Raw genomic sequence first — 24,212 nt, 5'->3', positions numbered from 1 at the left:
GCCTCTAGACCTGGTGTGCCTCTAGACCTGCCTGCTTGCAATCCCAGCTCTTTGGGAGCCTGAGGCAGGAGGAGCACAAGTTCCTGGCCAACTTAGTAAGACCCTGGCTCAAGATGAAAAATAAACCGTTCTGGGGTTATAGCTCAGGGATAAAACACCTCTGGATTCAGTTCCCCCCACAAATGGATCAATTCATTGTGATAAAATGTTTAACTAATTACAAAAATATGTTTCTAAGTATATTTTTATACCTAACAACAGAGCATAGAATATATATATATATATATATATATATATATATATATAGAGAGAGAGAGAGAGAGAGAGAGAGAGAGAGAGAGAGTCAGAAATAAACAAAGGAATAGATGGACCTACAATTCAAGTGGGAGATTCTAAAACGCCATTTTGATAGATGATATCAGTAAACACTAATGAATAAGATTAAGCTAACATACATTATAGAACACTGCGAAGATGATATTATACCATAAAATCGAACAATGTAACTCTCTACCTGAACAGATGAAAAGACGCCTATGGTGGCCTCAAATGATACAGACAAACCTAGACATTTCAAAAACCAGTTATAGCAAATAGCTAATTGAGAAAAGGCAAGAGCTCACCACACATGCTGCAAATTAAATGCCAAAAGTTTGTGGTGACGGTTATAGATATTAAAGGAACTGGGTGCTCCCTTTCAACAAGGAGTCCCACTAATATCGCAGCAGAGGGCCTGGCCCGTGCCATTAGCAAGCAGAGCTGATTCTCCAGCGAAGGGGAGATGGACACGCTAGCTCAAGGGTTTATGGAAACAAGTGGGTGAAGAAGAGCCAAGACCATTTGGAAGAACAAAATTATAGACGTTACATTTGTGAATACTGAGATTTATTAGCAAACCCTATTGATTAGGAAGATGTGCTTCTGATACAAAGATCAATAAATCAGAAAAAAAGGGAGTCTGGAAACAGAACTAGCTCTGCATGCTTACAGGAGTCAAGGAGCACAGTGGGGGACCAGGGGCACAACAGGGGTTTCTCAATAACGGTCCTTCATCAGGTGAGTCGCAGCACCTGTGCACCTGTCTCCTGAATGACAGGCACCCTCTAGCCTATCTACTCCATGTGGGTATGGGAGAACACTTCCATCCTTCAGTCAAGTTTGCTATATGGGTTCAGTCACCAGGAGTTTCAGTCTGTAACACCAATGTTCAGATTGCACAGCTACAGTGGAGTCATCCCTTATATAGGTAAAACTGCCTTTAACTTTTCCATAGATGGTTCCATGCCCAGTACTGAATTGTTCCCATAACTAGGTTCCATCCCGTGGTTTGGTACTGGAGTGTATCCTGTACCTGTCCAATGGCTACTTCTCCTTAGTGTACAGAGGTGAGGGCTTATGGCAATTTTTCATCTGTATTTTGTTATAACAAAATTTTAAGGTGTCTAGTTCCAAATTATCCCACAATCTAATTCTAATTTTGATTTTATATGAATTATATGTTTTTGCAATTGTTTCAAAGAATGGTCTGTCAGCATTTCTAAATCAGAAGAGTTTATACCTGTAGCCTTGTTCCTGAGCCCTCCTAACATAGGAGTTAATGTCTCTCTCAGTTCAGCCATGACCCTAATTTGTTCCCTCAGTAAAAATTCTCCATAACGGGGGGGCTGGGGTTGTGGCTCAGTGGTGGAGCACTTGCCTAGAATGTGTGAGGCACTGGGTTTGATCCTCAGAACTGCATATAAATAAATAACAGTCCATAGACAACTAAAAAAATATTTTTAAAAAATTCTCCACAATGGTACAACTCATTGTGTACAAGGAAAATCAACTCAAGTTAGCAGCAGTTATACTAAAAGATGTGAGTCATTCAACTCTTGTAAGGACCTTAAGCTGTGGATTCCTAATTTATAAACAGGATGGACTCATTTTAATGGGACAATATAATTTGTATTTTTGGAGAAACCACTCCCACTGTTTAGGCTTGGATATTTCTTCCTTATCTTTACATCTATTTTTAGTTTTATTAAACCAGGCCCTGACAGCTATAAAAGATAATGGATGCTGGGCGCAGTGGCACACACTTATAATCCCAGCAACTCAGGAGACTGAGGCAGGAGGATTGCAAGTTTGAGTCCAGCCTCACCAACTTCATGCAGCCCTAAGGACTTAGTGAGACCCTGTCTCCAAATAAAACATAAAACAAGGGCTGGGGATGTGGCTCAGTGGTACAAAAGAAAAAAAGGGCATTTGGAATCTTAAGGATGCAATTTAAGCATAATCAGGTTTGGTTTGATTAATTAACAATTTCTTCCAATGGTAGGTGACATTTCAAGTCACTTTATTTAATATTTGGGTAATATTGATTTCTGTCTGTGGGAATATTTAAAATTTTCCATTTTATTTAAATTTAAACCACCCAATCAGTAGGTCTGAAGTATTAGAGACAAGTAGGTAAAAGGATTTCTGAAGCCTCTTCTCCATATTTGAGATAATTGACAGTATAAAATTCCATGAGAGTGAGACAGTTATTTTTAAAAAGAGGAATACAATTATAAGCCTTCATTTTAACTGACACAAAATAAAATATTAAGTTTAATGGTCAAGATACCTAAAAAGAAAGTAACAGCTGTCCATTTATATTGCCATTAGTCCCAGAGACTTCAGCCTTAGCCTACAATTCCAAGCTGTGGTCTTCAACAGGACCTACAGCCATCAGTCACTGGTGCTGGTCCGTGTGTGGTGTGTTCTGTATTGTCGCTCCTTCAGTTTGATGCTGGTGTGAGTTATGAGTAGTAAGGCCATCCCAGCATGATGACCACCCAGCATGATGACCACCCAGCGCGACGCTATGGAAACTGCCTGGATATCAGCCTGGTAAGACGCCTTCCCAAGGGTGTTGTTCCATAATCTGGCCACACGATGGCGGAAGGAGCCCAGGGAAGCAAGCCCTTTGTATCTGAATTAGGTGTTGGGCAGGGTAGTAGGAAAAAGTTCAAGGAAGATATATTAAAAAGGTGACTCTAGCATAGATATGAATTCTGAACATTGGTATTACTGGGTGAAGGATATAAGTGTTCTTCTATACCGACATGGAACAAATAGGCTAGATGGGTGCCTGTCATTCAAGGAGACAGTTGCTGTAACTCAACTGACAAAGAACCATTTATTGAAAAAATCACTCTTTCTCCTTCTACTCCATGTGCTTCTGGTCTCACGTAATCATGAAGGACTAGTCCTGTTTTCAGACGATTTTGTTCTCTTGGTTTACTGATCTTTGCATCAGAAGCACATCTTCCTAATCACTATAACTTTCTGATAAATCTCAGTATTCAGAAATTCAACTTCTATAATTTTGTTCTTCAAAATGATCTTGGCATCAAAGGGCGGTCAGTAGAGAATGGGGAGCAGGGGGTGGGGGTTGCGGAGGGCGGGTGGAAGTGCTGGGGAGTGATAGTGTCCAAATTATATTGTTATGTTGTGTGCGCTATGAATATGTAACAACAAATTCCACCATTATGTGTAATGCACCAATAAAAGGTGAAAAGTAAAAAAAAAATTAAATGTCTTAGCTGTTCTTTGTCCATTTGTTTACATAAATCTTTCAATTACCTGGTCAATTTTGAAAGAGCTAAAGAACCAACTTGTGCTATGCTAATGGTGTGGGCCAGGCTCTCACTGCAATATTAGAGGGGATATTTGCACTGTTAGTGGGAATCCTCGTTTTCCTTCAACTTCTTTCTTTTAAAATTTTGTTCTTTTTAGATATACATGACAGTAGAGTGTATTTTGACATATTAAATATTCATGGAGTATAACATTCTAATTAGGGTCCCTTTCTTGGGGTTGTACATATATAATGTGCTTCACTGGTCATGTATTCATACACGAACATAGGAGAGTTATGTCCAGTTCATTCTACTGTCTATCCTATTCCCACCCATTCCCCTCCTTTCATTCCTCTTTGTCCACTCCAATGAACTTCTGTTCTTCCTCTCCCCCCTTGTTGTGTGTTAGCATCCACATATCAAAGAGAACATTTGGCATTTGTTTTGGGGGGAATGGCTTACTTCACTTAGCATGATAGTCTCTCAGGTCCATCCATTTACCAGCAATGCCATAATTTGATTTTTCTTTATGGCTCACATGTATATACATACCACATACACAGTGGAACATTACTCAGCATTGTATATATGTACCACATTTTCTTCATCCATTCTTCTGTTGATATACACCTAGGTTGGTTCCATAGCTTAGCTATTGTGAATTGAGCTGCCATGAACATTGATGTGGTCCTGTAGTAAGCTGATTTTAAGTTCTTTGGGTATATACTGAGGAGTGGGATAACTAGGTCCAATGGTGGTTCCATTCCAAGTTTTCCAAGGAATCTCCATACTGCTTTCCATATTACCTGCACCAATTTGCAGTCACATCGGCAATGTAGAGTGTATCTTTTCCCCCCACATCCTCGCCAACATCTATTGTTACTTTTATTCTTGATAATTGCCATTCTGACTAGAGATGGAATCTCAGTGTGGTTTTAATTTGCATTTCTCGAATTGCTAGAGATGCTGAATTTTTTATACATTGATTGATCATTCATATTTCTTCTATGAAATGCCGGTTCAGTTCCTTTGCCCATTTATTGATTGGGTTATTTGTTTTATTGGTGTTAGGTTTTTTGAGTTCTTTATATATCCTGGACACTAATGCTCTATCTGAGGTGCAGGTAGCACAGATTTTCTCCCATTCTGTAGGCTCTGTCTTCAAGTTCTTGAAATTTGTTGATGTCTTCAAGATTTTCTATTTTATTAGATTATTGCCTGTATTTCAGTTTATCATGGTTATTTCCTTTTTCATAAAGGATTTTAGTAATTTGAGTTTTTTTTCCCTCTTTCGATTATTTAGATTGGCTAGGGATTTATCAATTTTATACATTTTTTTTTAAAGAACCAACTTTTTGTTGATTTTTAAATTTTTGTTTCAATTTCATTTATTTCAGCTCTGATTTTAATTATTTCCTGTCTCCTACTGTTTTGGGTATTGATTTGTTCTTCTTTTTCTAGGACTTGGAGATGTAATGTTAGGTTATTTATTTCATGACTTTCTGTTCTTTTAATGAATGAGCTCAATGCTATGAACTTTCCTCTTATAACTGCCTTAGTAGTGTCCCAGAGAATTTGATATGTTCTGTCACTGTTTTCAGTTACCTGTAACTATTTTTTTTTTACTTCATCCCTGATTTCTTCTGCTATCCATTGGCCACTCAATAGCATATTATTTAGTATTGAGTGTTATAATAACTTCTATTTTTCATTTTATCATTGATTTCTAATTTCATTCCATTATGATTGGACAGAATGCAAGGTATTATCTCTATTTTTTTTATTTGCTAGGAGTTACTTTGTGGCCTAGGATATGGCTTATTTTAGAAAATGATCCATGGGGAGGGGGTGTGGGGGTAGAAAAATGATGGAGTGAAAAGGACATCATTACTCTAAGTACACGTATGAAGACATGAAGGGTGTGACTCTACTTTGTGTACAACCAGAGACATGAAAAATTGTGCTCTATATGTGTACTATGAATCAAAATACATTCTGCTATCATGTATAACAAATTAGAATAAATGCACAAATTTCTAAAAAAGAAAATGATCCATTTACTGCTGAGAAGAAAGGGTATTTAGTCATTGATGGATGAAATATTATATACATGTCTGTTAAGTCTAAATTATTAATTGTATTTTTTAATTCTATGGCTTCTTTATTTAGTTTTTGTTTGGAAGATCTACCCAGTGATGAGAGAGGTATGTTAAAGCCACCCAGTATTATTGTGTTGTGGTCTATTTTATTCTTAAAATTGAGAAGAATTTATGTTTGTAGTATAAATATTTATGTTTGCAGCATAAATATTTATGATTCTTATATCTTGTTGATGTATAATTCCCTTGAGCAGTATGAAATGACCTTCTTTGTCCCTTCTGATTAACTTTGGCTTGAAGTCCACTTGATCTGATATGAGAATAGAAATCCCTGCTTATTTATAAGATTCATGTGAATAATATGTTTTTTTCTCATCCTTTCATTTATGTTCTGTAAATATCTCTGCCTATGAGGTGAGTCTCTTAGAGACAGCATATGATTGGGTCTTAGTTTTAAATCCAATCTGCCAGTCTATGTCTTTCGATTGATGAGTTTAGACCATTTACATTCAATGTTATTATTAAGAAATGACTTTTATTCCCTGCCATTTTGATTTATTTCTATTTTTTTAAATTTAGTTTACCCTTTAATTGACTATTCTTCCTGTATAGTTCCTCCCTTTGCTGGTTGAAATTATAATTTTCAAAAAAATTTTTAAATTTTTAAAAATTTTTTCTTTTTCATGAAATATTTTACTGATTATGTTTTGAAGTGAAGGCTTTCTAGTTGTGAATTCTTTCAACCTTTGTTTATCATGGAAGGTTTTTACTTCATCATCAATTCTGAAGTTTAATTTTGCTGGATATAGTATTCTTGGTTCACATCCATTTTCTTTCAGAGGTTAGTATATATTATTCTGAGACCTCCAAACTTTTAGGGTCTGAGTTGAGAAATCAGCTGAGATATGGATTGGTTTCCCTCTAAATATGGCCTGTCATCTATCTCTGGCAGCATTTAAAATTTTATATTTATTTTGTATGTTGGCATTTTCACAATAATGTGCCTTGGTGTGGGTCTATTGTAATTTTGTATATTTGGGGTCCTGTATTTGATTTTCCATTTCATTCCTAAAGCTTGGTAAATTTTCTATATATTATTTCGTTGAAAAGATTGTGCATTCCTTTGGTTTGTATCTCCAAGCCTTCATCTATATAGATAAATCTTAAATTTGGTCTTTTCATGTTATCTCATATTTGTTTCTTTGAAGTTCTCTTTATGGTCTTTTTACATTTTTTTCTCCATGGCCAACATTATTTTCAAGATTATATATTTTGTCTTTGCTGCCTGAAACTCTATTTTTCAGCTGCTCTAGTCTGTTGGTGATGCTCTCCATTGAATTATTAATTTGGTTTACTGATTCTTTCATTTTGAAGATTTCCATTTGATGGGTTTTTTTTTCAGAATCCCTCTCTCTTTATTGAAGTGTCTTTCACTTTCTGTATTTTCTTTCTGATTTGACCCCTTACACCATCCTTTACCTCACAGATCAGTTTAACTATGCCCTTTCTAAACACCTTCTCTGACATTTCTCCCACTGTGGTATCGGTGGATTCTGTTGTTGAAGTATTTTGGTTTGTTTGGGGTGGATTGTTCCCTTGCTTTTTCATGTTGTTTGTGTGTCCACCCATCTAACCATATGGGTCTGAAGCAATAGTGTTTCTACACTATGTACTTGTAGTATCCCTGAGGGTTTCCAGTACCCCATTGTTTAGGGGGAGACAAATAATAACAATCAATGCAAAAAGTATATAGTATTAAGCCAAGTAGTTCCTGCTATGACTATACAATGTTAATTGTCACAATAAACAGAAATGATGTTTTTAGTTACTGCCCAAAGTAAATCAATAAGTTGGCAAAGGTTAGCAATCTTGAATGGTTTACAGGAGAGAACAGAGAGATGTAGGGTGTAATGATTATGAGGGAGGAGGAGAGAAAATAGAAGTAAAAAATTAAAGGAAGAGTGAAAAAGAGAACAGTACACTTTAGTTGTCAGCAGAAGTGAAGAGAGAATTTGAATCAAGGGAAATAAGTGAGAGAAAAAATAGGTAAAATAAAAATTAACAAATAAACAAATAAATACAATTTTTAAAATAAACAATAATAATAAAATAATATAAAACCAAACCAAAATATCCTAATCAAAACCCAAGCCCTCAAATACTGACACATGAAAAATAACTGACTTCAAAAAGTGCCAGAAATGATTAAAAAAGAAACAAACATATATAAGTGTCCATGACCCATTAAGGTCACAATTACACAGGAGGAAAAAAGAATTGCTTCTACTGGAGTTCACAAACTTCTCTTCTCAGCAGTGTTTGGTGGGGTGGGCTTGAGTGTGGTGTCTTCCTCCACCCTGAGGGTGGGGTCGCTGGAGTATGGGAGGAGGCGGGGCGGGTCTCCTGGGGGGCGGGGCTCCTGGAGGGGCGGGGCTCCTGGAGGTGGGGCTCCTGGAGGTTTAGGCCTAGATAGGCTCCAGGTTCTTTGTTGAATGGGGATTGTTCTAAAGATTTAAATCAGAGCACCTCCAGGGCCCAGCATTTGCAGGTCCACACTGGGGGACTGCACCCCAGGAACCTGCCATGGGTTCCACTTGTGCAGAAGAGGAACCAATCCTGTGTCCTCTCTGTCACTCATGAACCCCACATTTCCTGGTCTGTGGGGCTCAGTCTCCAAAACTCAATCACTCCTGACCCCGCCCTTTCATGTATCTCCCAGCTGGCGCTTGGAGCCACCAGACTCAAGGGGAAGGGGGAGCCAGGTGGGTTTCCACAACCACGTGGCAAACCCTCCTCTGCTTTTGATGTTCTCCTTGTCACTCAGGCGCTCTCTCTGTCATGCGGTGTGGGTTTGTCTGACCTGTGTGTTGGGCCCTGCTCAGGTTGGCCGGGGATCAGCTCCCACAGCTGCTGGCGGCCAGGGCACAGCTGCAGAATGGTCCCTTCCTCTCTCCTCCCTCCTGCTGTGAGAGATGAGCCTTCTTTCCACCCAAGGGTAGTGGGCAGCCGCCTTTCAGGTTAGTCAGGCAGGGTCGTGGATCTCTGATCTCTCCATACCTACACGTGCCACAGGCCTCCTAAAAATGCGGGTTCCCTTATCTGTCCACTCTGCTGGTGGAGGGATGCTTTGGCTGGTGCTGGCTGCGGTGGTGCTGGGCATTTCTTCCTTATTGTATAGTATCCAACCTTCTGAGTCCCCATCTGTCTTGAATGTCCAGAATTAATTCCCAGTAAGGTCCCCCATGAAGCAGGTAGGAAAGTGACCTCCTCTATTTTGCCATCTTTTAAAAAAGATATATTTATTTTTCAGTTGTAGTTGGACACAATACCTTTATTTCGTTTATTTGTTTTTATGTGGTGCTGAGGATCGAACCCAGGGCCTCACACGTGCTAGGCAAGTGCCCTACCGCTGAGCCCCAGCCCCAGCCCCAATTTTGCCATCTTGAAACCAAAAAAGAGCTTCTTTCCAATTTCAAGGGGAATATAAAGTTCCTTGAACAAATGTAACATTCACCACAAGATTTTGGTGTGTTTGCTAAGTTCTTTTCTCTTCTCAATTAGTTAAGATATTCTGCTATTACTGGTTTTGAAATCTCTAAGCTTGTATCATTTGAGGTCATCATAGGAGTCTTCTCATCTATTCAGGTAGAGGATTAAGTTGTTAGATTTTCTCATGTATTTATCTTTGGGGAAATGTCTGTTCAAGTTCTTTGCCCATTTCCACACCTAGCTTTCTTGAGGTATAATTCAATAATAGAAATTGAAAATATTTAGGAGACACAAAGATATATAATACATTTAAACTGATGGTTTGATATCTATGCTATATATAATATATATAAATATTATATATAATATATTTCTCTCTATATTATATATATTTATATATATTGAAATTATCGCTGAAACCAAGCTAATTAACATATTCATTCCCTCACATTGGTTATCATTTTGTGAGTGTGTCTGTGTGGGTGGTGGTGGGAACCCTTAAGTCTATGTTCTTAACAAAATTCAAATATAGAATACAGTATTTTAAATATATATTTATTACTGATTTTAACTGACATCTAAAAGTGATACATGTCCATAGGGTACCATGCAATGTTTCAGTACATGTCCACATTGTGTAATGTTTCAATCAGGTTAACCATATCTGTCTCCTCAACAATCTATCATGATGAAAATGTTCAAAATCATTTCTTCTAGACTTTTGAGACGCTGGACATGATGGTTATCTGTAGTCACCCTGCTGTGTAATACCACACCAGAGCATCCTACTCCTAAGTAACTGTGATTTAGTACCCACTGATCATCCTTTCCCCATCCCTTCCTCCCCACTACTCTCTCCTGCCTCAGGTAACCACCATTCTATTCTCAACTTCTATGAGATCACTTTTTTCTATCTTCTATATATAAGTGAGATCATATGTTACTTTTCTTTGTGTGTCTGGCTTATTTTTCTTAATGTAATGATCTCTAGTTCTATCCACATTGTTGCAATCGACAGGATTTAATTTCTTTTTATGGCTACATAGTATTCCATTGTGTATATGAACCACATTTTCTTTATCCATTTATCTGTTAGTGGACACTTAGGTTGATTCCATTTCTTTGCTAGTATGCTTAGTGCTACAATAAACATGGAGTGCAGATGTCTCTTCAGCATTATGCTTTTTTTTTTTTTTTTGTCCATATACCCAGTAGTAGAGGGATTCCTGGATAATGGTTTTATTTTTAATGTTTTGAGGCACCTATATATTATTTTCCATAATAACTGTACTAATGTACATTTCTACCAACAGGGTGAAACTGTTCCCTTTTCTCCACATCCTCATCAGTACTTGTTATCTTTGGTGATTTTGATAGTAACCATTCTTACTGCAATGATGTCATAGCTGATTGTGGTTTCAATTTGCATTTCCCTGATGATTAGTGATGTTCAGCAGTTTTTCCACCTATCTCTTGCCATTTATATGACTTCTTTTGAGAAATATCTGTTTAGCCCATATTTAAATTGGGTTTGGGTGGTTTTTTTTTTATCTTTTGTTCTTCTTTTTCATTTGCTATTGTTTTTTGAGTTCCTTTTCGAGTCTGAATATTAATCCTGTAAAAATATATAGTTTAAAAATATCCTCTGCCATTCTGTACAGTATCTCTCTACTCTGGTGATTGTCTCCTTTGATGTAATTCCATTTGTCTATTTTTGGCTTTGTTTCCAGAGCTTTTGGGGTTTTATATTATCCTTGCCCATTCCAATATCCTGAAGTATTTTCCCTGTTTTCTTCTAGTAGTTTTATAGTCTCAGGTGTTAAGTGTTTCATCCATTTGACTTTTTTAATTTGTGAGAGATAGAAGCTAGTTTTACTTTTCTGCATATGAACACTCTTTCTTCCTAGTCAATTGTTTAAAAGACTGTCCTTTTTCCAGTGAATGTTCTTAGCATCTTTGACAGAAATCAGATGGGAGAGATGTGTCAAGTTATTTCTGGGCATTCAATGCTGCTCTTTTTCTCTTTCTTCCTTTTTAAAATGTAGGTACTTATTGCTATAAATTCCTTCTAAATATGGCTTTTGCCCTATCCCATAGGTTTTAGCATGTTTTATTTCATTTGTTTCAAGAAATTCCTTAATTTCCCTTTTGATTTATTCTTTGACTCATTGGTCATCAGCAACATTTAATTTCTATGTTTTTGTAGTTTCTAAAATTCCTCTTCTTTATTTTTAGTTTTAGTCCATTGTGGTCAGAAAAGATGCATGCCATGATTTTTATTTTGTAAAATTCACTGAGACTTATTTATGTCCTACAATATGGTCTGTCTTGAGGAATGTTCCACTGCTGATGAGAATGTGAAATCTGTAACTGTTGGATGAAATGTTCTGTAAATGTAGGGTCCATTTGGTCTAGTATAGTTTAATTCTGTGTTTCTTTGTTGATTTTCTGTCTGGATTCACTATCAATTTCTGAAAGTGGGGCATTTAAATTTCCAAGTAGGTTGTTTTGAGGTCTATCTCTCCCTTTAGGTCTAATAATGTTGCTTTATATAATTGGGGGCCCTGGCATTGAGTGCACATATATTTTAAATTGTTACTTCCTCTTGTTGAATTGATTTCTTTATCATTATATAATGACCTCTCTTTTGACAGTGTTTGACCTGAAGTCTATTTGACCTGAGATAAGCACAGCTACTCTTGCTCACTTTTGGCTTCTCTTTATGTGGAATATCTTTTTCTGTTCTTTCACCTGAAGTCTTTGTGTGTCTTTATTGCTGAAACCAGTTCCTTGTAATATCGGGTCTTATTTTTTCTTAAATACATTCAGCCAGGGTAAATCTTTTAATTGAGGAATTTAATTCATTTACACCCAAGGGCATTATTAATAGGTAAGGTCTTACTCCTATTATTTTGGTAAAATTTTCCTGGTTGTATCCCGTATCCTTTATTTCTTTTCTTTTTGTTTACCTTTGTGGTTTTTTGGTTTATATTGATAAGGCTTGGTTCTTTTTTTCTTTTTCTTTTGTGTGTCTGCTCCACTAAGGATTGTTCAACTTTCTCATGTTTTTATGTCATCCTTTTCCTTATGTCACTAATTTTCTCATTGCTTGCTTGCTGAATCATGCATTCATTCAGATTTATGTCACACAAAGTGCCAACTGGTGGTAACTTGCCTCTGGTTCTCCCTGGGAGGGCAGGCCTACTTTGGCCCCTGTGTTGCTGGGAAATCTCCGCAATTCGGAGTGTGCAGCTGACTGGGAAAACTGAATAGCTATGTATAGAAAAATTATATTAGACCCCTCTCTCTCACCCTGCATGAAAGTCAAATAGAAGTGGATCAAAGACTTAGGAGCTAGGCAAGGATCTTTACAACTGCTAGAAGAACAACCATCATGTAGCTCAACACTCCATTATAAAGGTGCAGGCACTGACTTCCTTAACAAGACCCCCAAAGGGCAAGAAATAAAACCAAGAATCAATAAGTGAAATGCACCAAACTAAAAAGCTTCTGCACAGCAAAGGAAACAATTAAGAGCATGAAGAGAGTCTACAGAATGGGAGAAAACCCTTGGCCAGTTCCTCCTCTGAGAGGAGATTAATATCCAAAATACACAAAGAACTCAAAAAACACCAAAAACAAACAAACAAACAAACAAAATCAAAAACAAATAACGCAATCAATCTCAATCAATGAACAAAGAACTAAACAGAAACTTCTCAAAATAAGAAACACAAGTGACTAACACATATATGAAAAAAAAATGTTCAACAGCTTTAGCAACCAGGGAAATGCAAATCAAAACTACACTAAGATTTTATCTCACTCCAGTCAGAATGGCAATAATCAAGAATATGAACTACAATAAATGCTGGAGAGGTTGTGGGAGAAAACGTGCACTCGTACATTGTTGGTGGGACTGCAGACTAGTCCAACCACTCTGGAAAGCAGTATGGAGAGTCCTCAAAACAACAGGGATAGAATCACCACATGACACAGCTATCCCCCTCCTTGGTACTTTCCCCAAAGATTTAAAATCAGCATACTACAGTGATGTAGCTACCTCAATGTTTACAGCAGCACAATTCATAATAGCTAGATTTTGAATTCGAACCAGATGCCCATTAATGGATGAATGGATTGATTTCATTCTTTTTTTATGGATTAAGCCATAAAAAAGAATGAAATTATGGCATTTGCTGGTAAATGGATGGAAATGAAAGACATCATGCTAAGTGAAATAAGCCAGACTCACAAAAATCAAAGGTCAAATCTTTTCTTTCATATGTGCAAGTTAGAGTAAAATAAAGGAGATGGAGAGGGAAAGATAGGATAATATAAAGAATCAAACAAATATAATTTAATAGATGAGAAAAGGAAGTCAAGTGGAGTAGAGGAAGGAGAATGGGAGGGGGAGGGAAAAGGGGAGGGTCATGAACTGAAATCGAACCCCATGCATGCATGAGTCTGTTGGGAAAAAGCCAACTACTACATATAACTATAAGGCTCTAATAAAAAAAAAAGTGTGTGCAGCTGAGATGTGTGACCCATGTCGTCCTTCTGCTTGACTGACTGACTGTCTCCATCCCTTTTAGTTCACTGCACACAATCCTGGCCCTTTTCCAAAACTAATAAAGACAGAACACTGTCCAGCTACAGTGATTCCTATTCAGTCACCTGCAACGCTGCCCTCTGTTTTCCTGGGACATGTCAGTCATGAAGCCCTATTTAATGACCATTGCCATCCTTCTGACTCTGGTTCAAAAGTCTCCAGGTAACTCAGACCTGCTCAAAGGTTCTGGGGTCTTGCCTGTAGTGTTGGCATCTTGGTGGCCTCTGAGGTGACTCCAACTCATGTGTAGTAGGTACCACTTAAGGCTTCTCTGGCCTCAGGTTGCAGGTGTTGTCCCCAAGGCTCATCACGTCTCCTCTGGTTCTTCTCGGCCAAGGCAGATCTAGGGGGTGGTGGTTCCTGGTGTTCTCGGCCCAGTGGAGAATCAAAGCATGGGTCACTTTAGGTAGAGCTGTCATTGGGATGGAGCTTGATTCGTGGTCTAGGCGTGAGAGATGGGGTACAAGCTGGGGAGCTGTGGGAGGGACGAAGGGCAGGTGGAGAGTAGAGAGTGGCTTGGCATTGAGTGGTTTTCATGGTGTTGTGTTTGTGTTATGTTTTGTCATTGGGCCTTGGGTGTCATCAGAAGAGAAAGGCTGGAATTGAAGTTGGGTGTTTGACACAAGTGTCTTAGGCAGGGTCTCTGTGGGGCTGATCTTGGTCGGGGCTGCTTATCCTGGGTTTTGGGGTGGTTTAGCTTGAGTAAGAAAGTTGAATTCATCTTAGCAGGTCTATGGCTATCAAAATGGGGAGAATATTATGTATCTTTATCAGATACATAATTTGCAAATATTTTCTCCCATTTTGAGGCTGCTTTTTTTTCCTTTTTGTATAATTTCCTTGGGTGTGCAGAAGATATATATATATATCCTATTTATCCCGTTTATCTTTGTTGCCTGTGCTTTTAAGGTCATATCCAAGAAATCATCTGAGACCAATGTCAGGAAGCTTTTCCTTTAGGTTTTCTTCTTAGAGTTTCCGGTCTTATAAGTCTGATATATTTCAAGTTGATTTTTGTGTGTGGTATAAGATAAGGGTCCATTTTCGTAGATATCCCTACAGCACTCATTGGGGAGGGTGGCTTTTGTGTATATGTGCTCAGAATCTACTGTACAACATAGCTTTATAGTTGACAGTACTGTACGGTATGTTTAAAATTTCCCAAGAGAGTAGATCTTAACACAAGATTTGGTGAACAAAAAATAATAAATAAGAGGACAAGAGAAAACATTTGGAAGTGATGGATGGGTTTATGGTATTAGATAGTGAAGATGGTTTCGTGGGTGAATATTTATCTCCAAACTCATCAAGATGTATAAATTAAATCTGCACAGATATTTTTTGGCATATCAATTGCACTTCAATAAAAAGAATTTTTTTTGGCATGAGGGATTGAACCCAGAGACACTTAATCACTGAGCCACATTCCCGGCCATTTTAAATTTTTATTTTGAGATAGGGTTTTTCGAAGTTGCTAAGGCTGGCCTGGAACTTGTGATCCTCCTGCCTCAGCCTCCTGATTGGCTGGGATTACAGGTGTGCATCACCACGCCCAATAAAACATTTCTTTAAAAAATAAATAGGAAGTGTAAACTCTGGATGGAAACTATCCAGCATTATTTTCTAATTCTGAGGAAGTTTCTCCAGTGTGATTTCCGGGGGAAACTGAAGAACAACTGTAGGAAGTGAAGATAAGTGAAATCAAGTAGCTGCAATGTCCTCCAGTGTCCTCTCCAACTGTGGCATGTAGAGAAAGGTATGGGAGCAGCCTCAGCCCTGCCCTGGGAAAACCCAGGCTGCTGCTTTCCTGAAGTGAGTTCAGAGGTTTTCTTTTTCTTTCCTTCTTTTTTTAAACTCCTCCACTTTCTTCTCCCTCAACCTTCCTCCTTCCTGCTTCCTGCTTCCTCCTGCTTTGTGTCCTCCTCCCCACACAGGTCTCGCCTTCTCCCATCCCCTTATGGAGGGACACTTATTCTCAGGCTCAGTAAACTCAGTTCCACGTTGGACGAGTGTAGATACCACAGGTGGATCTGAAAAAAAAAAAAACACCACAAAAATGAAGGCAGTGTTCCACGCTTCAAAAGCGGAACACGGTGTCGCTTCCTTAATAACTACATACTACTATCACCTGGTAGAATTTATGGGCAGGCACTGTTCTGGACAATCTTTTCTACCAGGGCAATCAAAGTCATTTCCCCCCCCCCTTTCATCAGCCCAAACATATGCATATGAAATTGAATTGATTGAATGCCAAATTTCTGTCCTTTAAATTGATGTATTCCCCATATTGAGTGGAGTGCTTTTTATAGAGTTAATTTTAATGAATGTCTATTAAATGAGTGGATATATAGATGGCTTCACAAACATACATGGATGGGGCAGGATCATGTCTGGGTGCCCAGGGAGCACAGAAATGATGTCTCACATTGGTCAGGGGCCCAGACAGAGTTGTTAGGAAGGCCCAGGGCATATCTTTTGTTTGTTTGTTTGTTTGGTTGGTTGGTTGGTTTATGATAGTTTAATTTGCTACTAAAACACTTCCACTGGGCAATGTCTATGGCTGAATGTAAGAAGGCCCCGCAGGATGTGGCTCTCGTTCAAGCAGAAGCCCAGAGTGTTTTCTGAGGGCCTCTTGCAAAGCAGCCTTACTCTGGCCTCTTCTAAGTCTGACTGAATCAGAAATTCTAGAGACACCGTGTGAGTATCCTTAAAAATTCCCTAGATCATCACACAGCACCAAGTATTGACACCCTCCTTCTCAAACACAGCTGAGATTTTCTGATCTGGTGCGAACTCCCCCGTTCCCCTTCCTCACACGGGGATACTAAGTTCAGGGAGCTAAAACTGAACATGGGACAGAGGAGCAGGGACCATGCTGGGATGTGAGATAGGTCTCCTGTGACCTCCATCTGAAGATGAAGGGATCACCAAGGTGCTGTTACTACCACGTGGGTGTTGAAATCTGTGGCCATGCAGGACAATGTAGAAATGGGTTAGAAATGACATAGGAGTGAGAAGTGATACAATTTTATGACAAAAACTTTATTTAAAAAGTTTTTTTTTATACCACTGTAGATATAATCCTCTGGGGACTGCCATGTGGAGGGGTTAAGGGAAGGGTAGCTTGCCAGATCTTCAGTGTCCCTACCTGTCCCTCTGGTAACCTCATAGAGGAGATCTTGTGTGTCCTCACTTCCATTCTGTGTCTTTGGGAGATGGGGGAAGTCCCCCAGGTCAGGTGGCAGCCAGAAGAACATGGGTGTCACTCTAAGGAGGACCCTTGCAGATCTTTTCCTGTGAACAAAGAGAGGGGGACACAAAGAGCAGGCCCCATGATGGGGGCGAGGATCAAGGTGGGACACACAGAGGTACCCTGATGGTGGAGAAGGAGTGACGGGTGCCATTTTTGATTCCCTCTGATTAACCAGTGGGCTGCTGATGTAATAATCCAGTGCCTCCTCTGGATTTGGGGGGGCAGTTTATATATATATACCAGCACCCAAATGTTATGGCACCACCAAGGCATTTTTCTTTTCTTCTTTATTTCCCTTCCTGTTCTCCAACTTCCCCTGAATTTGAAAACATTGGCGCAGGGCTCCTCTTTCCATGCAGGTAATAACATCAAACTTTCTCTGTCCCACTTTTTTTAATGTTAATAGTGAATCAATTTATTTATTAACTGGAGCCCTCAGCGTGGTTAGAAATGGGGTGGACTGGCACAAAGTCAGTGTTGACGATGGCCGTGGGGGTGACAGATGGGGGGATGTTTGGAAGAGTCCTTGAATACTGAACTGAGGATTTGGGATTGTCTGTTGAACAAGCTGTAGAAGGCCCCGGGTCTTTGAGACATGACGCAGGGAGACGCTACCTATGAAATCCTCTCATAGAGAAGGAATGTGTCACAAAGGAAAGGACCTGGGCTTGATGCATGTGGGCCGGGACTTGAATACTGGCTTGGTCGAGTATGAGCTGTGGGAATATGGACAGAAAAGAGTCTCTCTTTGAACCTTAGGGTCTTTGTCTAAACAGTGGAGATTATAGCAGGGTTTTATGTGGGTTTAGTGAGATATCATTTGTAAAATACCCGATACATAGTAGATTCTGTATCATACCGTAATAGATGGTTAATATCACTTTCTAATAGCTCCTTTGTCTTTGGAAAAGAAGAGCTAACTAATACCATTGGTGACTAGTATTTATTAAATTCTGGTTAAGTGTCCGGAATTGTGTGGGTATTTTTCAGCAAAGAACCTGTATACACACACACACACACACACACACACCTGCACGAGTGACATGTTGCTGTCAGGGTGGGCTTTAGCCATATATGGATTTTCTTTTTCTTTTTTTTGGGGGGGGCGGGTACTGGGGATTGAACTCAGGGGGCTAGACCACTGAGTCATGTCCAAAGCCCTATTTTGTATTTTGTTTAGAGACAGGATCTCACTGAGTTACTTAGTGCCTTGCTTTTGCTGAGGCTGGCTTTGAACTCGCGATCCTCCTGCCTCAGCCTCCCGAACCGATGGGATTACAGGCGTGCGCCATTAAGCCTGGTGCTGTAGCCATATATGGAAGGCACATGGTAGAGGTCTGTAGGGTAAACACATGTGTAAACACTTCATTTATTTGTGAATTGAATCTGTGGAAAGAGCTGACTTGTGCCTGGGATCCCGTATGCACTACTGCCCTGCTCGTGTTGCCTGGGACCTGTTTCTATGGGGCCAATATAGAAAAAGAGACGTGTGTGGACCGTGTTTGTGCCTGTGTTTCAAAGTGTAAAATTCTGCATGCTTAAGGGTTCAGATATGTGTGTCCTGTCTCTGAGTTGACCCTGGTGTCTCTGATGAGCTGTGTGTAAAGAGATCTCATCCCTATAGGAACTTTGGAATGTGTCCCACATGGGCTCACAGTGACAGTCACTGAAGCGTTCGTTGGATCCTCAGGAAAGACATTCCTATCAACACCACCTAATATCTAATTATTTTATATGCCAGAGGCCTTTCTGAGCTTTCTGTATCTGCTAATTTAGCCATCACAAAAGCTTTAGGAACTTGGCTCTATTATTATCTCATCAAGGATGGCGCTAGTAAGTGACTGAGCCCCTGGTTGATGCAGGTGGTTTTGACTCCAGTCCTGTGACTTAATGTGCTGAGGGCTTGTTCTCTCTTGCTCAGAGTTTCCTCACCTCTGTCCTCACTGCTTCCCAGAAACTGACCGTGGCTGTCTTTCCCAGGCGGCCTGTTCAGATCCAACAACAAGAAGGAGCACTGGAATCCGTGTGAGCTTTACCGAGGAGGCAAGTGCAGAGACGCCTGTGGCAACGACGAAATTCAGTACCTCTCCTGCCTCCCCGACCTCAAGTGCTGCCTGAAAATCTCTACGTATTTAACCAATTCTGACTCCAACTCCAGCTCACCAGTTACAAACACGTCCAGCTCTGCTCCAAGTTGAAGATCAACAACGTCTCCCGCTTGTTGTAGTCATTCCTCCCCCATCCTGCAACCCCTGCCCATAAAAATGCATTCCCTTTCCCGTGTGTGTCTTTCACCTGGGAGCAGTTAGGGCCGGCAGGAGAGGTTAGGCTGGGAGCTGGGAAGACATGAGGAGAGGAAGGGGCCTTGGGACAGCTCGGTGGGTACAGAGGTGCTGAGAAAGAAAGGGGTCTCCTCTCTGCTGAAGTTGCAAAGGGGAGGTGACATCTGGACTGAGTCTAGTGCACAGATAGGCCATGAATTCAAATCCTCTGAGAAAACATCAGCTGGGGACAGAGGTGCCTTTGGTATCCAGAGAACTAACATGGTGTGTTTGGTACGGTGCAGTGATCTCCAGAGGAACCGAACTGGATGGATGGATAGAACCGACTGCAGGAATCTGTTGGGCAAATTAGGGTAAAACTTTCTGCTACAGCTGTCGAAAGTAGAATAAATGGGTTTTTACCCATTCACCCTGTGTTAAATTCTGGTTAAGTGTCAGGAATTGTGTGGGTATTTTTCAGCAAAGAACGTGTATACACACCCACACACCTGCATGAGTGACATGCCACTGTCAAGGTGGCTCTTCTTCTGTAGCTAATGTTGCATTTTCCATCTCTTTGACTATGAACTTCTAGAACTATTGTTCTTAAGTAAGGTCTCAAAGTTCTAGATTCCCAGGCTCGCCTCAGGCTCGCCTCAACTAAGAGAAATCTGGGTTTTGTGCTGATCACACCACTGAAATGGCCTTGGTTTCGGTTACCACTGCCTCCCATGTTGAAAAATGTAAGCATTCTTTGCATTTTTTTAAATATTTATTTTTAAATAGTAGTTGGACACAATATCTTTATTTCACTTATTTATTTTTATGTGGTGCTGAGGATCGAACCCAGGGTCTCGCACGTGTGAGGCGAGTGCTCTACTGCTGAGCCACATCCCAAGCCCATTCTTTGCGTTTTAACATTGACTTTGCTACCATTTCTTGGTCCCTTCTTAAGTTCTTATTTGCCTTGACTTCTGGGTGCTCTTTCTTAGTTATTTTTAGAATTTCTTCTGCCATCTGCTCCATGATATTTACGGTCATTGTTTCTCTCTCTCTCTCTTCCTCTCTCTCTCCCTTCCTCACCCTCACATTGCTCATTATTAGACAATGGACATTCCCAATCCAAGCCAACAGATCAAAGGACATGTACCAGAATACGCAGTTGCCTTTTATTTTGCATGTGGTTTAGCAATCTGGTGGTAAAGTTTAATTCTGTTGACATCTTTGAGACTCAATGACATTCAGACACACCGACGGGGCAGAGGGCGAGGGCTTAGCAGAAGCTGGGTTTCAAGGCAGGACACAGAAATTTGCTGGCACAAGTCACATGATAAAAAGAAATATGATTTAATATTGAGGATAAGATATTGGTTCTGGGTTCTGCACAGCAGTCAGGAAAGATGACTGGGACTCCAGGTTTAAAGCACAAATTCCACTTCCCTGGTATCCACGTGTCAGACGAAGACCCGCGAATATAGAGTTGGAAGGATTTGTCCCTCTCCTGAATCACTGCCCAGCAGCTCTGCAATCTTGAGCACAATCTGTCTTCCTCTATTCAGTCCAGATCGCACCTTTGAGGTCCAGACTCAAGTATTGAATTATGTATTTATCATGTTCTCTGGGATATCTTAGCCATCTCATACACAAAATGCCTCACCTGAACCCTAAATCTGTTCCCTCAGACTTTTATCATCTTCTCTTCCCTAGTATTTAGCATCTACAGTTTGTCCTGTGGCTCAGTTCAGACACTTGTGAAAGTCACTTGTATCCCCCCAACTTTCCTCATGTCATCAAGGCAAAACCATCAAATGTGCTTTTAGCCCCTCCTCTTAAACTAATCTCAACTTAATGATGCAATTGGCATTTGTGTGATTAAAAATAGAGGACTCGCTCCAGAGAACATGAAAAATCTCAGCTGATTGTTTTACTCCCTCAAATGTACATTTTTGTTCCTTTAGGGACCTGCTGATGTCATGTTCTCCTCAACAAATCATGTGATTCCCTTTTGAAAAAAAATACACATTTTGATTGCTATCAGAACTTATACCAAATAGCATCTTAGAGGTTTGCTATTTCATAAGGTCTATCTTCTTCTCTCCAAAGTAGCGTCACTTTTTCCTTCTCAAGTTCACTTTCTCCATGCCTCATCCAACACAAATCTTTTGTTTTTCACCAGAGACTGAATCCAGGGGCGCTTCACCACTGAGCCACATCCCCAGCCCTTTTTATGTTTTATTTAGAGACAGGGTCTTATCAAGTTGCTCAGGATCTCACTAAGTTACTGAGACTAGCCTTGAACTTGAGATCCTCCTGCCTTAGCCTCCTGAGTTGCTGGATCACAGGCACCACCACGCATGGCTCAGTACAAATTCCACAGAGATTTGAGGGCCTGTTAAGTCATATAAATCCTTTGGTTTGGGTGTGTTAAGCAATGGAAATAAATTGGTTCTCAGTTCCTGGCTGATGGGCATCTTCTCCTTCCTTCCTGAAAAAACAGTTCTACTAAATGGCAAATGTATATTTACAAAGTTTGAGTCTGATCAGTCTTGCAAAACGATTTGGCATAGTTTGTGAGAGGCTGGGAAGATGGAGGTGGAGTACAGGATGTGAACCGAGTTCACACATGGCTTTGCTTTCAGATCCTCTTCTGCGGCCACCTTCTACTCCCCAGGGAGAGCCTGACCCCACCCTCAAGCTCAGCAACCCTTGCACCTCAGTAGAGATTAGTAACTGAGGCCGATCACTTACACCTGAGGAAAATCAGGTCACTTTTGTTGAATTACACCAAACTCTGTGGCATCTTCAGTCAAATGGTCAAGAAAAAAAAAAGTCACATCTGCTTGGCTTATTTTAGACTCCTGTGGTATCACCTGATAAGATTTGTAATTGGTGACCAGCGATAACCCCCCAACTAGTGGTATTATTTCCTGCTTTATCCTGAGGGTAGGATGTCCCAAAATATTTAAAAGAAAAATCTAGAAATCTACCTCTTGGGCCAGAAAGCAGTCATGATATTTATGGGGGAAAAAAGAGACTCACAAAGAAAATAAAAATTCTATCTCTCCTTTGCAGGTAAGCCTTTGAGAGATTGAAAAAAACATTAATGAACCTCAAAGGGAAAAAAAGACCCTCAAAGCCTTTTCAGATAGTGGGTTTTACAGCCCACTAGAAAGAAAGAGAGGGAGGGAGAGGGAGGTGGGAGAGCAAAAGGGAGGGAGGGGAGAACAGAAGAAAGAGAGAGACAGAGAAAGAAGAAAAACATTTGGTTTTGTTTTCACAATTGAAAACCAACCTGGTCCCAGAGTTTTGTATACCTCCAATTTTTTTTAATGGAGATTCTATAAAGTCTATTAAATTGCCTCAATATAAGAGTGAGCCCTGAAAGCATTCTTTTTAAAATTTCTTAGTGTATAAAAGAACACACCCTAGAAATAATAATAAATACAAGCTATTCTACTTGGGTCAAATATACCAATGACATTTCACCAAATGAACTCTATAGAAATTAACCCAGGCATTGTCTTGTACACTGGTAATCCCAGCTACGTAGGAGGCGGAGGCAGAAGGATTGCAAGTTCAAGGCCAGACCCAGGTGACTTAGTGAGACCCTGTCTCAAAATTAAAAGGGCTGAGGATGTAGCTCAGTGGTAGAGCATTTGTCTAGCTGTTCTAGGCTCTGGATTCAATCCCTGGCATCACAAAAAAAAAAAAAAAAAGCCTCTTCTGCTGACCAAAACATAAAATAGAACAGTAGAGAATTCTCCCCTCAGATTATCTTTAGGATTAGAAATGGTAAGGAAATAAGAGGAATTTATTTTATTTTGACTGATTATTTATTATCTCTAACAAGCTCTAACATTAAATACTTGCAACATTAAGAAATTCTGTGTTAACATGTCAGGTAATCTTTATTCTATAGATAAAATTTGGTTTTGTTTTCACAATAAATCCCTTTATCTATCTTTATTTATACATCTTTATTTATTTAAAGGGATTTATTCCTTTATCTATACAATAAAGCATCATCCCCAAATAAAAGCATTAAGTATGCATTCTAATTTCTTAATTAAAATGATGTTTGGAAAGGGACCAGTCCTAGTAAACAATTGCTAAGAAAAAGAACCCCAAATTTGAAAATAAGTTAAAAATATAAATAAAAGATAGTTAGGTGTCTTTTTAATAGAATGCTGGACAAATTCTAGCGATCTTCCTAGGATTATATTATTCCACTAGGGCTGCACACCTTTGAGCAATTTGACACTCACTAGGCTATTTTGAAAGTTTCTATAGGTAGATTACAAGTTAAAAAACTGATGTCTTAAAAAAAATCTGAAGAGACGTGCAAACTGTCCCCATACTTAACGCTGCACAGGGACACGGTGGAATCAATGCATTGAATCCCCTCGTTTTCCATCTGGCAGGACAGTATCTTTGCATGTCCTTGTCCTTTGGGATGTTAAACAGGTTTACATCGGTTTGCAAATTGGTCCCAGAATCCTTTTGATCATTTATATCATCACTTCTCCTCTGAAAACCAGTCAGAATATCTTACTGGCTTCTTCATCATTCATGAGTTTAATGCAATTATTGCCCTTTGTTTATTTAATATTTGCATGTGTCACTTTTTTACGTTAGCATCTTCATATTATGATTTATACTTTATACTTCATCACAGTAAAGACACGTAACAATAAAAGCATAAAATGTGCAGAATTTATATTTTCGATCTGGTGACTTTTTTTGCGAGAAAAGCGGAAAAATGGCAAATATCTTAGTTTGAAATAAGATTATATAAACTGTTTTTAGATGACTAGTGCTTGGGCCTGTAAGATCATAATTTGGGCCTGAAACAAGCAAGTCACAGATCAAGAACCCCTGAAGTATTGGAACCTA

At 39.5% G+C, this 24,212-nt stretch overlaps 1 protein-coding gene across 1 annotated transcript; it reads left to right on the top strand.

Moving 5' to 3' along the window:
• The first annotated feature begins 13,900 nt into the window (after window positions 1–13,900).
• Window positions 13,901–19,256, top strand: Defb116 (defensin beta 116). Its single transcript, XM_027945114.2, has 2 exons — window positions 13,901–13,967; window positions 19,039–19,256. The coding sequence occupies exons 1-2, from the start codon at window positions 13,901–13,903 to the stop codon at window positions 19,254–19,256; spliced, it is 285 nt and encodes a 94-aa protein (XP_027800915.2).
• The last annotated feature ends 4,956 nt before the right edge of the window (window positions 19,257–24,212 follow it).

This window comes from Marmota flaviventris, chromosome 2 (genome assembly GCF_047511675.1).
Source record: "Marmota flaviventris isolate mMarFla1 chromosome 2, mMarFla1.hap1, whole genome shotgun sequence".
In the NCBI taxonomy this organism is placed as follows: domain Eukaryota; kingdom Metazoa; phylum Chordata; class Mammalia; order Rodentia; family Sciuridae; genus Marmota; species Marmota flaviventris.
The sequence above is the reverse complement of the archived record's forward strand: the minus strand, read 5'-3'. Positions and strand labels throughout refer to the sequence as shown.